General features: G+C 41.4%; 1 protein-coding gene across 3 annotated transcripts in view; it reads left to right on the top strand.

Annotated features, from left to right (window-relative positions):
- The window catches only part of LOC115615267 (cadherin-4), a 460,442-nt gene that overhangs the window by 269,944 nt on the left and 174,406 nt on the right, over positions 1-16,092 (top strand). For all 3 annotated transcript variants that reach the window (XM_030503209.2, XM_030503210.2, XM_032920281.1), the window contains one exon: positions 9,618-9,841. In XM_030503209.2, coding sequence (XP_030359069.1) covers positions 9,618-9,841 — 224 coding nt within the window. The remainder of the gene's footprint in view (positions 1-9,617; positions 9,842-16,092) is intronic.

Genomic DNA, 16,092 nt, shown 5'->3' with positions numbered 1-16,092 from the left:
GAGCCTGAGGCTATCTGACACGGCTATGGTTGGACCATCTCTTTCAACTTCTTTTCCTAGGCTGAAAATGGCCCGTGCTCACTTCCCCCCCCCCCAAAAAAAAGTCTTCCTGCAGCTCCCCGTGGCCTTCAAATGCAGTTCTGGCAAGTTGAAAAGAGATCTGTCACAGAGAGGAAGAAGCCCCAGGGCCAGCAGGTCACCATCGGTGGGGCAGTGGGAGCTGGCAGGGTGGCTGCGGTTGTGCAGGAGTTGTATGTGCTTGCCTGCTTCCCACCTCTGCTCTGGATGTAGGGATGTTCCCAGTACCTGCAGGGCCAGGCTCTCTGCTCTGCCCAGGAGTGCTGGGGTGAAGGTGCTTGGTGCAGCATACCCAGGGTTTCCCTCAAATACAGCCCCAGCCTCCCAGTAGCTTCTCCCAGGGACGCTCCAGCCGACAGAGAAGGTGGGCGAGCAGCTGTTGTAACCTAGAGCTTGCCCTGCAATTACATAGGCTCCTCCCTTTATCCCATTAAGCTACCCTACAATCTGTAGTTTCGTCCTCAAGAAATGCGTAGTGATGTTTAAAATCTTCTCCTGTGTAGGTAGTTTGACAAACATGAGAGTGTTGTGGAAATCATTAGTGCTAAGGGTAAAACCTCCAAATGAAGTGCCCTGGGATTTATTTACTCTGTGCTGTAGTAATAATAATTAATACACATCCTACTGCAGGTAACTGCCACAACTTGCACTTTGCTCTGAAGCTGAGAAACTCATTGATTAATCTATGGGGTCAATCAGTCCATCTCGTTTGGAGAGTTAATCATAGAAAGCCTGTGCACCAGACCAAGAGTGAAACAGGTTTATTTACTGCTGCTTAATCAGAGAACCCAAACTCTCCTGTAGAGTGGTGAGAGGTTTGTTGCTACTTAGCCTTTAATTGCAAAATGATCTCATTAGTGCCATAGTGAACGTCAGTAGTGTCCTACAGATGCATGGGATTTAAAGAAGAAGAAAGGACAAAAATGGTTGCCTGTGAAATCTGAGCATTGGCCAAAAAGTGTGGTGCAGTTGGTATCTGCAAGATTGCCCAAACCAAGCTTCTCTTTCTTAGCCTTGTAATCAAAAGCTAAAACATCAGTTCCGCCTCGCAGTAGCTTTTGGTCAACCTTACTGTTAAGAACAGAGAGGGACTGCCATAGTGAAACTATTGTGAAAGGATTTTTATCGAAGGATAAAGATGTCTGTTGAAAACAAGAACGGAAAACAACAGCATAGTTACCATGGCATTCACTGAAGAAAAGGGTCATCCTCTGAGTTATCCCAGCTTGGAGTGCTTCTTTGCAGGGGACTTCAGATCATATTCGTGTCCTTCTTACCAGCCTCTGGCATCAGTCCTTGGCTCATTTATTAGTTAATCAGTTCTGAAATGTCTCAGTAGGGTAAAGGGATCCCAAATAGGCAATGAAACCCCGATTAAAGCAATTGTTGCCAATGCAGGTGCTGGAAACCCAGAAGTGAGGTTGCAGACCCATGGAAAAGCCATGAGCATAAAAATGTGGAAAACAGTGAAAAAGGTCTCAAACATGGGGTGCTAATAGATGCAAGTTCATATTCCTGTGCTGAAGAAAAGGCTTGAATGTGAGTTTCACATCATGCAAATCCAATTCAAACTCACTGCCCTTTGAAATCTGGGTCGTATCTCTCTGCCTTCGTCATAGGAAGCTTCTGGCTTGGATTTAGAAAATTGGGGATGAAAAGACTACTCTTATCCCAGTGCTAAATACCAGGAAGAGAATAGATGGGAATATTCCCTTTACTAATACTTGTTTCTAATCAGATAAAAATAAGTGACAGTGTAGGAAGAATCCCTCTTCTAACTGCCAGAACATGTCGATTTATCAAATTTTTCCACTGTTGCTCTTTTTTGAGCTAGCCTCAGAGCTGACAGTGTATGTTTTACAGTGCAGCAAGGTAGATTGATTGATCCTAAATAGAAAAGCCTTTGGGGTCTCAAGCTGATGTTTTAGCTTTGGAAAAAAACCAAGTAAAGCATGTTAATGTAGAGAAAGGAACCTGGTTTAATTGGACCAACTCCTGGCTTGCTGAAAATTAATGGCTGGCTGGCTGTTGCCAGAGTGATTCATCTTTTCTATCATATTCTACAGTCCTTCTCTCCAGGGGTCTGTACTCCCCTCCAATTCCAATACCAAAAGTGAAATACACTTCTTTATTTTTACTTACTTAAAAACATGTATTTTAGTTGGATTGCGTTCCAGTAAATGAAAAATAGCACTGGTGGGAATATGAAGGAGGCAAGGCAGTGTCTGGGAATTGGGTTTTGTTTACTGTAGGGTTGGGTTTTGTTTCGTTTGAATGGGATTTAGATCTTTTTTTAATGTACTCTTAACTCCTCATTGTTACTGGCTGACTGTACAGATGACAGAACGACTTTCTAAAGGATCCTGATTTCACTGTGTTGAACTGTATTGTTCCTTTTCTTTTCATCTGGCCATGGAAACAGAAACCCTGTGTATGCAAGAGCTGTTACAAGTGAATATAAAGCTGGAGAAGGTGTTGAAGGCATTTAGGTGACTGGAAATGAAAAGATGAATTTTCATGTAGCTTTATCAAGTCCACAAAAATATTTTATTTATTTTTAATGAATGCCTTGTGCATGACAAGGCTTGCCCTTTTCCCCATAAAACCTGTTGGAAGCAGCCTTGACTTTGTGAAAACAAAACAGCCTGTGAATGAACATGGGGCGGTTAGGAGTTCAGTAGTGTGTGTCCAAAACCGACATGGATAATTTGATCATGGAGGGGGTTGAGCTTTAGAATTTAAAGTGGGGAAATCCAAAATGTATTTTTAAATGTAAAATACTTTTATATGCCATTTGACGTCTACCTTAATTCCTGCTGGAGGTGGATTGTTACTCGTTTGCTGATTCAGAGGAATTGCCAGTTGGCTAGCACATGTAGTCCTTCTTAACAAGCATATAATAGGTTAGGAATGCCATGAATGTCGTGTTATTGCTTATTCTGTATAGGAGGATTCACTATAACTGAAGATTACAAGAAGATAAATAAAGATTTTGTTTAACATAATTGCATATAGTAAATTGTTATGGTAATTTATTATTATTCCAATAAGGCAAATATTAGCAGTCATAGCTCGGAGATTATAAATAATGCACTGGGAAATTTGATGTAATGTTTCACATTGACCTGAGATACGGAAGATGGGGAAAATTGCAGCAGATTTCTGTACCATTAATTACAAGAAAATAACATTAAGAACATGCTAAAGCATGCTAACTATTTTCAGCAGATGATAGACTGTGGGGCAGTTCATTAATTCTCCTAATTCATTCATTATTTTGGGGTTTTACTCTGAGAACACTTATCGGATAATCAATGCTTTGTGAAGCTGGGGGTGTGGACATGCCCATTTTCATACACATCCATATACCAACCAACATACATACATTCATCTCCAATTCTTTTTTGTATCAAAGCATTTTCTTAAACTGTATACTCTTAAACTTGATCACTAGGGATATGTTTATTAGACTCTGAAGGAGCTGTTTGAATTGCTGTTTTTCTACCAGTTTGGTTCTCCCTCAGTGCTATAAATATTAAATAAAGACACCAAGAGTTTATTAGTGTAATTTTTTTTTTATGGGGACATGCTTGAAAATGTAAACTATAAAATTAGTAATGGAAGGATGAAAATTACACATTGTTTCTATCAGGTTTTGCAGGCATCATTTTTTCTATTCACATGGGATTTTTTTCTTGTACAGAAAGAGATGTCTCTGAGTGTTTTATTACCTGCAAGAAATAAATCTGGTTGTGTATTGTACCATAGTGTGGGATTTACTGTAAACAGGAGTGGGACAGAAATAGGACTTTGGACTTATATGTAGCATTGTGTGTAATGGCTCAAGTCAGTTTTTGTTTCCACTAAACACTGGAACAGCGACATTTCTGGATTCTTTCAGAGTGGTCAGGAGCCTGTAGTAGCTGTAGTAGATACACTCCTCCTTTTAGCACAAGAGAAAAAAATCTTTCCTTCCTTTCAGCATTGGCCTTTTGTAGGCAAGATAGTTAAGTCCCAGAACTCCACCATGTGTCTGCATCTGTTTATAGGACTCCATTTTACAAAATGATTGCAATAATAAGTTGTGTGATATTCCTTAATTTTTTAACCCAGTGCTAATTTGGAAATACACCAGCAGTTTGTGGGATTAAGAATCTGCCTCTATTTGCTTTTTGAAGTGTCCGTAACAGTCTATTTTCCTCATTTAATTTTTTTTTTTCTTGTTAACTTGCATGTGGGTGATGGAGACAGCATCATCTGGCAGTTTGAATGAGAAGCGAGATGACTGAATTTCAGGATTCAGATCCCAGCTTTGCAGGGAATTTCCAGTGTGGCCGTGGGGAATTCACTGACTGCAGGTCATTCCCACTAGTGTGAAACATTTTTCTCATGGAATCACAGAGGAATTGCATGAACATAAAGAAAGATGCTTGCTAATGTGGCCATGTAAAAGTTCATACTACATACTTACTTTCCCAACTAAATGAAGCTTCCCAATGAGGCAAGTGCATCCTGGTTCACATTAGCACTTAATGGAGGAATCCATTTGCAACAATCTAATGCACTCAGAGGGTGCCCAGGTATACGTACCTTCCCTTGGTTAACTGAGTGGTTTCGTGCCTGCGCTTAGGCAACAGATTCCTATCTACTAAGAGGCTGGGTTTTTTGATTTCTGATATGGTGCATGCAGGGGAATGCTGGCCAAGACTGCCACCCCCCAGCAGAAACCAGAGAAGATGGATGAGTGCAGACATAAGGGAACAATGGGCCAGAAGTGTGAGGGCAGAAATACAAGTGATTTGATAAAGATCACACAAAAGGACATTTCCATACATTCTCAGGACTCTGCAGGTTATCTGAACATCTGAAATTTCCAGAGGTTACAGTTAAGCCATCTTCGTCTTAACGGCATTCGCAGAAGTGATGTGAGGGGTGGATTTGGCAGCTTAGGTTTATCACAGCCGCGCCAGAGTGAAGGGAGCTGTTCACGAGGCACAACTTGAAAAGCAGATAGGATCCCACTGTAAATAATGGTGAGTGTTTGCTGCTTTGAAGTTCATTGGGAAAGAAACATCTTTGCAGCAGTAATCCCCAAAACCACAGTGAAAAACAGAGTCCTGAAGGGACCCATATCCTGAACTGAGGGATGGTGTCCTGCCAGGGGGTATATCCTAATAAGTATTATCCCTCCTGCTTTTCTGGCCCTGTGCAGCTTGCCAGAGGGGGTACTTTTTAATGGACTAGGAGAAGTTAAAGGAGAATCCAGAAGGGTAAGGCTTAAAGCAAATTCTTTGGTTTATACCATTTATAGTCCTATTAAATTCAATATATTTCTCAGACATTTGGGGGGCAAGGAAGTTCAGTGTATTCATACATCTTTCAAGATCCTTGCTTGATCATTTGACTCTGTCCAGCTAGTTTAACAAGCTAAATAATAAAAGGGAACAATGCAAAACTTGTTGGATTTTTTTCCACCCTGTGTCTTTTTTGAAGAATGAAGAAAAATACCATTTTTTTCCCCTCAGATGCCCAGCAGTTTGCTGCAGACTCCTGCAGCTTTTCCGCCCATCACTCAATACCTGTTTCAACATATCATTTTGTCTTACTTCCTGCTTTCATAGCGAAGCAATTAAAAATGATGAGGGTAAAGGATTAAACCTAAAAGCCTGCTAATGAGGGTGTCTTCTTGGTTTTCTTTTCATCAGGCATTTGATGCTGTTTTCAGCATAAGCTTTCGATAAGCATCACTGAACATTTTTCCAGCACATATTAAAAAAAAAAGTGGAGTTTTTACCATCCTGCAGAAATGATAGATGTGTGGCTCTGCTGTTTATCTGAAACCCTAATTACTGATGCTGCAGCTTTTGAATGTTAAATTCATGCAGTGTTCTTTAGACTTCAGACTGGTCAAAGAAAGATGGATTTGTGTCCACAGAGAGTTCCAAGTCTAGTAAACAGAGCCAATATTTGTTTGCTTATTTATTAAATTATTTTAAAGTCAGGAGTTGTATCAACTGCAAATTACGTAGACTTAGAGCTTTCCAAAGGAGAAAAAAGAAAAGAAAAAGAAAAAGTTTTCTGCCACTCAAATTTTAATTTCTTTTTCTGTGAGAGCAAAGAGTAGTGGTAAGAGGTGGAATTTGAAAATACAGAGATCTCCTTTCCTTGAGCTATGTTATTTATTATAGAACAATAGTTCGATTTTTTTTCCAAACCTATACTCATATATTTGGAAAATATCATATATATTTTTTTTATGTATATATATGGTGTGTGTATGTATATATAGACATATACTTACAGCAGTGCCTCTCAGTAGTTACATAACATCCCAAGGACTCATTTTCAGAGCGCAGCAAGGACGATGAGCACAGGATTCTTAATGAGAGTCCTTGCAGCCATGTGATGAAAGTGTGAACAGTTCGTCTATACTGTGTTGCAGATGTGTTTTCTATGCTGTGTATAAACAGTGCCTACAGCACCAGCTCCACCTGACAGCCGTGAGCATGGTGATCCTTAAACTTCAGCCCTGATGAGTTTCTGGATCATTTCCCCTGCGTGGTTGAGATCTTCTGCAAAGGCACTGTGGTGAGCCATGGTCCGCTGCTGCTCTTCAGGAAGGAAATGCTATGGATTCCCTATGTCCTTGAAGCTTTTTTGTGCCTGCAGCTCCTAAGGACTCTTCAAAGAGGAGCTGGCTGTGTTAATTCATTGCTGAGCATCCATCCACCTGTGCTACCTGTGCAGAGCAGTGTGGAGCAGAGACGGTGCTTGTTTAAAAAATCAGACAATTCCTCTCAGGATTTTCTCTGTCTCCAGTCAAGTTTGTTTTAAACTAATGGAAGTAATTAGTGAGTCACAGAGGGACTTTGTCTGAGAGGTAGCCATTTTTAGATAATGGAGCATAAAAGTCGACACAGTGACATATGACACCAGAGCAGCATATTGGAGCCACGTGCTGTGTCTTAAGCAGATGTTTAAGTACTTTGAATACTGAAATCACAACGTACACGTATAGGAAGGGATTTATTCTTTTTTTTTTTTCCTCTCAGACTACTAGTACGCTGTAGGGTTTTCTTTTAATCTCGATAAAATCAAAGTAAGTTCTGAATTGTCTTTAATGTGCAGTCATTATCACTCCTTTCTCTCTTCAGATATCTTTTTGTATATGATCTCTGGGTACTTCTGGAGGTATAAATGGAACTCGCTTTTTACATTGCCATTATGCAGCAGAGGAGTGCAATAACGCACCATATGATGTGCCTTCTTCCTAACATCCTCAGCAGTGTTCAAGGCCAGGTTGGACAGAGCCTTGGACAACATGGTCTAGGGTGTGGTGTCCCTGCCCGTGGCAGGGGGGGTTGGAACTAGATGATCTTAAGGTCCTTTCCAACCCAGACCATTCTATGATTCTATGGTGTGGAGCTGAAAATAAATAACATTATTAGCAGCGAAGCACTTGATGTGTTCACACATATTTATTGTAGCTGTGAATGCAAGGGAGATTTGCAGAAGTTCCTGAGAGATGAAGGAGACCTTGCAGCAGGGTGGTCCGTGGTGGTGTGAGGTTTCTTCATTAGCAACATGAGCCGTGCCGTGGGTGTCTGAGACAATCTTGGTTTCTTCGGGTGTGCAGCATTGGTTCTTGTAGGTGCCACCAAACCATGTGTGTGTTTAACCTTGTTCAGTGCTTTCATGAATTTGTATTTTTCCGGCTAGTCTAAAAACTGTGTCGTTAGCAAGCAGGGCCTGGCTTGGGTCTGAGAACTGACTTGAGATTGCCCACGTGGTTGGATTGATGGTGGCACCACAGTTTTGGAGTTAGCATTGACCATGCATTGTCCCCAGCAGGCCATTGGGAAGTGAAAGCTCATTTGGGGAAGTAAGAAATTTTGGCTGTCAGGAGATGAGCTGTTGCATGCTGGTTGACCTCAAGGCCAGAGCCTTGGCTGGTAGCTCTCAGCACCAGGTGGGTTTGGGTGGGATAGCTCGCATGCTGCATGGCACACGGCATCTGGAGAAGGGCCTGAGCACTAAATGAATGTGTAGCATGGAAAGCCTTTGTAAGATGTATACTTATGACATGATCACAGTTATTGAGAGGTGCAGTTTGGTGAAGAAGGGGATGGATTTTTCCCTTCCTCCACTGCAGCATGCTCCTCATTTCTCCGTATTGTGATGGCCCTGGGGGATTTAGCAGGAGGACTGGTTGAGCAGTTTCCTGGCTGCTTTTTCCTTTTTCCTGTGCCATTCCTTGGATATTTTTACTCCAATCCAGATTATTCCCTGATTGGGCTCAAAGCAGCACTGCAGAAGCAGTCAGCTGTGGTATGGAGAAAGGGGACAGCTGAGGTGAAACTGGCTCAGGAGCAACACGCTCCTGGATTGCCACTGCATCCCTTCTCCTCCCACAACAGCCAGCCTGGGTAGGATTCATGTGACTTAGTTTGTCTTGTGCAAAAATTAAGCATCAGCTGTGGGCCAGCAGGTTTTCCTTATCTTGGGGCAGGCTGGTAGCATCACTGCTGAGCACTCAGAAGCCACAGCGTGAAAGCCCCAGTAACAATCCAAGCTGGAAAGCTATATATCCATTCTCACTCATTTGAGATGTTTTTATGGGTACAATATGTTTTCCTTCACCACATGTGTGTTCCGCCCCGTGGATTACTCCAATGGCAGAAAGTGTTTTGTTTCCTCTGCGATTAGCTGCAGGTTCCATTTCCATCAGATTCGTCAATTTTGTCATATAATAGCTTTTTTTCAGCCTAATGTATGTGACATGTTTCATAATGCCAATGAAAACAGTTTTCAAACTAGGCTGTGAAGGAATTTGACCAAAAAATCACCGAAAATAAATATACCAGCAACTGAGAAGCTTTGATCTGCCAGTGCAGGCTTTTAAATCACATGTTGTAGTTTGTGAAGCAAAGTTTTATGGTTCCTCTTTGCAGTAGCTGTAATGTGTGGAGGGGTTGCCCAGGGTGGGATTGTGGCTGGGAGGTGGGGGGTCTGGTTCCAGCAGCAGATGCGTTCTGTAAAACAATTTAGATTTTTTTTTCTGTATTTAATTTTCTTTTTGGTTTTAGATTTCTGATAATGGAATTGTTATGGGCTTTTGAATTTCAGTTAAGAATGTGCAAATAGGCTATCTGGTAAGTAGGTTATTGAAGGGTTAGGGAAATGGAGAACATTCTGTGCAAAAAAATACCCACAGTGTGGGTAATAGACTCCAGTCGAATTTAAAAGATAATGGCGACAAGGGAGAAATCCACTTGTAGAAATGGGGAACAGCTGTGTTTGAAATCTAATGAAACTGTATCAAATACTTTAAAAATGGCTTACAACTTCTTCCCTGGGGAATGGAGATCAAGCACAAGAGTGCTTCTGAAAGGTCGAAGAAACAGTTAAATCATTTCCTTGATGGTTATTAGAGATATAGAAGACATCAGTGAAAATTAAATGTCTGAAACTTGTATTTGATTGCTTTCCTTATCACGCCAATCTCACACGTTTCTTCCATCTCTTACTCTCTGTTCTAGTAAAATTTAATAACTGTGCGGGTAACAAGGGAGTTCGGTATGAAACCAACAGCCTGGACTTCAAGGTGAGGGCGGATGGGACCATGTATGCTGCCCACCAAGTGCAAATGCCCTCAAAGCAGCGGATCCTGATGGTGACCGCATGGGATCCCCAGACCCTGGGCAGATGGGATGCGATTGTCAGGCTTCTCATGGCAGAGAAGTCACAGCGCAGTGGACACAAGGTAAGAAGTTTTCAAATCTTTCTTTCACTCTTCCTTTGCCTGTGTTCCTCAAACCTTTAGAAGTTACATGAGGCGTTGGATTGTGTTCCCTGGCCTGTGCTTCCCAAGGAAGTATCCAGGTCAACGATACCATGAGCAGCATCAAATTTCTTGCAAATGATCCTTGAATCTCTCTGACAGAAATTATTTAAGGTCACCAGTGAGAAAAGTGTTTTTTGAGTTCATGATTTAGTATTTTTAAATGACTGCTTGGCTCTGTTATATACTACAGGTTGTGTTTGCATCTCACCCTTCTGACTTGAAATAAAACCTGCAAATGAAGGGTGCCTCCCTCTGTCCAGTGTCAAAGTCAACCATATTCTTGATGGTTAAGTTCAGATTTCTTTTGTGACAGCATAGACCTGGAGTCACACACAGGCTCCTGCTGCCGTGCTAAGACATCTCCCTGTTTTTTGCCATCATTGCTTTCTCTCTGTGAGCCATCTGCATGGCCCTGCAGCGCCAGGGGGGCTTCCAAACGGGAAATTTGGGCTTGATCTCTTCCAGTGCAGCAAGGACAGGGAGCATTGCTGCTGCTTGATAAGGGACATATGCTCAACATGGAGCACGGGCCAGCCAGGCAGTGAAGCACAACATGGCACCACAGACGTTCCTTCCACCCAGTGCCAGCATCTTCCCTTCCCCACAGCTGATGAGTGAAAAGCCAGCACCTTTCAGTATTTGAGACACAGGGTTACAGATGCTTTCTTTTATTCTTAGTTTCATATATGTAGCTGAAAAGCAGGAAAGATCTGTCCCTGCCCAGCAATGTGAGAGCAGTATTGCTTCAGTTGAGTACAGCGGTAGGCTGCATGGTGCTGTTGTAATTGGGACTGCTCCATGAAAACACATTTCTTCTGGTCTGCTCCTTGAGTAGCTATCTCTGTCCCACCTCTTCCATATCATCTTTGGCAGCAGCAGTTCACCTTTTCATTTTCTCCTCCTTCCTTTTAAGTGTAGTCTGGGCTGAAGATCCTGTACTACACTGTGTAAATGCAGTTATATTGTCTGGCGCTTACTCAAAAAAAGACCAGTTCTGTGATGGTTGGGCAGTTACATTTAAGCAGGATTTGGCAGGAAATTGGTTTTGAGGAGCCTGATTTATTGCTGGATCTTGAAGACCTGCAGAGTAAGAATGAAGGTGGGTGTCCTGGGTAACAGTCGTGGCTAGTTCAGGGACAGGCAAGGTCACTTGGCCATGGCTGTAGTTGGGATTAATGAGCCACAGTAGGTGTCAAAATATCAAGGCTGGATTCTGCTTTCCACTTTTCTGCAGTGCTTGGGAGGAGAGGGCACGGCAGGAAAGGATGGGGAAAGAGGGAGAGACTTTCTGTGCCGTAGTGTCAGAATGCTGCCATGTGCGTCTGTGCCATTTTGGAGAACTTTTGCCACATATGAGACAAGAAGGAAAAGACTTAGAGAAATTTAAATCTACCAGTAGCCCAGTGGTCTGACCTCTGAGGTTTTGAATGGCTTAGAGTCGTATAAATACACTTCTGCTGTTCTTCAGTAAGACTCTGGCTTTTGCAAGATATAATTAAGCCCTGTATGTTATGTTAACTGAATTTACCATTTACTAACCAAAGAAATACTGCTTTCTTCTAAAAGCAATTAAATATTGCAGGAACAAAGTAAGATCTCTTATCTATTGCTTTAAATTTCTCCTCAGGGTAGCAGAAAGAAAACTGAATAAGCACACAATTTTGTTTCAGTAAAATATTTGGTTGGAAATTGATCTAGCTGAACTCTGCCTCTGTTGAAAATAGGAAAAGCTAAGCTTTTTAAAATTCATATCCCTCCTTTCTAAAGCCTTATTAGTATGTGGTTTCAGGCTGGAAAAGTATGGAAAACAAGACTGATGACAGGGTCATAAGCAGTTTCATTGTGAGTCCCTATAGCAGGCATCTGACTTGTGTTTTATTTAAATGCTTGTGTTTTTCACAAGCAAAATAATCCTTTGTTTACTAAAGAAATAAATATGATTATGAGATTATTTTAAAAAATAATAGTGTTTATGCGGAAAAAAAAAAAAAAGGCATCAAATATCCAGTTGAATACGTTTCAGGCCATGACCCTAATGTAGTTCATGGCTTTTACTAGCAACCAATTTCATATTTGGTTTTGTATAGTACAGTAAGACTCAATACATAGCTTTTTAAAAGACATTTTAGGCTGTTGTGTTGTATTCAGGATGTGTAGACAGCAAATATGGGAGAGAAGGGAGGAGGTGATGTGAGAGAGGGAGAGAGACCATCTCTCTATTTTGGCACATGTCTCCATTTCCATTTCACTTTGTAAATTTGTGACTGATTTTGTGAAAACGCTCAACAGTTCCCAGCCGTTAAAAATAATTGGCATTAAATTTGCCTTACTGCACCTACTGATCCCTGTCTGCTGGCACCAGCAGCACAAACAAGTCCTTTGCCTTGCTCGCCATCCTCTGTGTTCCTGTAGGTTTCTCCATGACTGATGGCTCTCAGCTAGAGCAGCCCCACTGTGTGCTGCCCCTCTGAATCTCCTCTGAAAGGATAAATCAGAATCTAGTTCATGATTATCCATGGATTAAAGCTTCATGAGAAAATGATTAGCTCTCCTGGAATAACAGTTATTAGACATTTGGTTCATTACGGAGGTTAATACAGAATAAATGTTATAGAAGTCAACATTGTTGGGATACTGGCTGAGGTCCTGGGGGACCAGAAGTGAGGTCCCTGCTGTGCTGCAAATTCCTGGTGCGTTCTGGAGGGAGCAAACCCAGCCTCTTGTAGCCTGCCTGCAAGGTAGAGGCAGTGGTCTACTTCCCAGGAGGGGGCACAGAGGATAAACCCCTCAATACATGATCCTCTGGATTTGTGATCCTTTATCATCACAATGTATAAGACTGGAAATCTGTGTAATGGGCTGGGAGAGCTTTGATGGTGGCCAGCATACTTTCACGGTGGCATATGAGTTCAGGGGGGTTCCTGTGGGGATAGTCATCTCCGTGTGTGCTGTTATTACAAAATCAGAGGGTTTGGTGTCTCTACCTGCACATGAGGTCCCACAACTGTGCTCTTACTCTCACTCAAGCTGACATTTTAATGGTAAGTGACACAGTACGACAACAGCTTCCTCTCCTTCATAGTGTTGGCCTTACAAATGTGCTAATTGCTTTAGGTGACTGTATAACCTGGGCAAACCTACACATTTTCATGGTAACCGCTGTTACAAAAGAATTCTAACTACTACGTTAAAGTTTCATGCTAGTAGGAGGAAATGATAGCAAAGAAGGTAAATATTCTTTGAATGTATTTTAAGATACATGAAGCATACAATTTTCCCTCCTCCCCAGCAACCACTTGAACATAAACTTTTTTTCTGGTTAATACAAGTGATGTTACTTACTCTGGGAACTTTTTTTGCTCAGTCTTGCAGGAAACCTGATAGCAATTCAATTAGAAAATGCAAATGAGGTCACATATTTCCCACAGGAGTGCTGAATTACCCCAGAGGAAACAGAGTGATATTCTAGCATAACAATAAATACTTAGATAAAGTTTCTTGTACTGTTCTTGTCTGGCTGCCTGTTGTTGCAATTGAAAGTATCAGTTGGACCTGTGGGTATAATTTGGAAAGAAGAAGAGAAAGAAAAGAAAAAAGGTTTTTATATGAAATAACATAAAGTCCCTGTAGGTTGTGTCAGCATTTATGAAAGATAATCTTGAGTGGGATAATGTTCCAGAAGAGAACAAAGTAAAGCCAGGCTTTACTTATCTGGAATTAGCAGTGCAATGAGCACTTTTGAACAACTGGATGTTGATTCAACCAGAAGTCTAAAAATGAAGATTATATTTGTGAACAGTGACATTGCTGGAGATTTCAGTCTTCAGATTGTCCTCTGCTTCTTAGTTGCAGAAACTCAAGTCTTCCTAAGTACATGGATAGGTGTGTAACCATTTGTGCCATAGTCTGAGCTCCTCCACATCACTCCTCACTAACCAACGTCCTCCACTACTCCGTGTTGGCTCTTCCCATCTGAAGTTCTGGCCCACTCTTTCATATTGCTCTGTATTTTTCAGTGCTGTATGTGTCTAAGCAGGTTAAGGCATATCTGACAAGTTTTCTTATTTATTTATCTATTTTCTGTAGTTCTCATCTTGTGAGTTAAAACCAAGATCATAGAAATACAGCATAGAAAGGAATTCACAGCAAAAGAGCTTGGAGATACAGGATATATTCAGCACATGTAGGATGTCAATCATCTGCTGCCAGTGACTTATTTTAGAAAAAACCACATTGTTTTCTTTGAATCATGTTTATGTCAACTTAAGTTTCTCATTATCTTAGTTTCTGAAATCCTGAGCATGGAAGTATGTAAAGTCTTGCGATGTTGAATCACTGGGAATTGTGCAATTAAAATCTTGCAAATATATGGGTATGCAGCTACTGTTTAAAACACTCAGAACTACTGTCAGAAATTAATCCTTGCTTAAGCTCAGTTTGTGTTTTATTGCATTTCATTTTATTTTGGGATTCTTTCATAACCCAGGTATGAGTCCACAGCCATACAATATGAATGTTGAAAAGCTGATTCTTACAGCCAGAGGTTTTTTTTTTTATTTAAAGCCTTTAAATAATCATCTCTGGCATTTTACCCAGCTGAGATTTTAAATTCCAGTACAGCCTTTTATTGCTGATCACAAATACAAAGGTCCCTGGGCAAGGAAAGGCTTATTCAGCACTGATCTTGTTTATGACCTCGGTTATTGTGCTAGCTGGGATGCTCTCTCTGCACAAGGCCTGGGAGCAATGAAGATGTAGCTTTCCATTGATGGAAGAAAATGACAACCGAAGTGAGAGCTGTGCTTCCAGTGCTCCTGGTCCTCCTGATGCTCTCAAGTGGGTGTACCTGAAAGAAATAGGAAAAAGAGCCGCTGCATTTGTTCCGTTTTCTTCCTTCCCCTGCATTGGGATGAGATATTGTATATGTCATTAAGGGGATGGAGTCCACCCCATCAAACTGTGTTATCCCTAGAGAGGAGCTGAAGAATTGAGACTGTATTTGTCATCCTGCCTTTTTTTGCCCATATTTATGCACATAAGTACTGGGTCAATATTCTGGGGCTGTCCTGTTTGACTACCTCTGGGGAGAATCCAAGACAGTAGCTAAGTCCAGTAAAACAGGAGCTGGCATCAGTTTTTTTCTGTATCCTCATCAGTGAAACAAGGCCTGGACTAACCACAGTCAGTGAGAGTAGATACAGAGCTTTCTGTTTTCTTTAGGTAGCTTGTGAGACATTGTTTGGGGGTTTAACAAATCAGATCAGTGGAAAAGATGAGAAAGCTGATGACTAATAAATTAATATCATATAATTACCAGTGAGACTGCTGATGTTAATTGTGGGAGTCTAATGAAGATGTTTCAGGTGAACTTGTCTGACCTCATGCTTAAATGAATTTGAACATCTAGCATTTAATCATCGCATGAGATGAAAGTGATGTTTGTGAAAACACATGAAATACTTGGCCTGATTTTCAGGTGTGTTGAATCACATTGCCTTGCAGTGAAGCCAAGATAAGATCTGACATACAGGTGCTCATTGCCTTGGAAAATCAGCCCACTATAGGAAGTTTCCAAGCACTGCACTTGCTGCATTTAGTTCTTTAATAGTCAGCATCTTACCAAGGGTCGGGCTCAAAGCCATACTAGAAAGATCATCTGTAAGTGAAATTCACTCCAGATCTGTCTTCCTTCACACAAAAAGAAGTCCTGAGGATTGAACTGCATATGTGGAAATAAGCTTTTTTTCTGATAAAACAAAACCCTTGGACTGCTGCATACTGCCTGCCTGTGATGTGTGCCTTGCTCTTGCGAGATCAAAGCCTTTGACCTCTGGTTTCACTTTCTTTGTTGTTAACTGCTGAAGTCTTACTGCCACTTTCAAAAAATATTTCGGACTGAGTTTCGTAAAGAAACCTTCACTACTGTGGTTATCCACTGACAGTTGTGTCTAAACATGAGTTTGAGTGAAGACAAAAATTGCTTCATGCAGGCACATCCATTAAAATAAACCTTTTTTTAGGGGCTGTGAGTGTCCACCTATCTTTTTCTGTATCCCAGCAAGGTGAGACAGCTTGGTGGTTAGAAGCTCAGGGTGAAGAAGAGCTTTGGTTCCTCCCGGCCTCTGGAGGCCAGGTCCTTGCTCTCTGGACGTGGTCTGAGTGAGGAGGGC

This window comes from Strigops habroptila, chromosome 13 (assembly GCF_004027225.2).
Source record: "Strigops habroptila isolate Jane chromosome 13, bStrHab1.2.pri, whole genome shotgun sequence".
NCBI classification, from domain to species: Eukaryota; Metazoa; Chordata; class Aves; order Psittaciformes; family Psittacidae; genus Strigops; species Strigops habroptila.
Note: the sequence above shows the minus strand (reverse complement) of the source record. Positions and strands in the feature narration are given on the sequence as shown.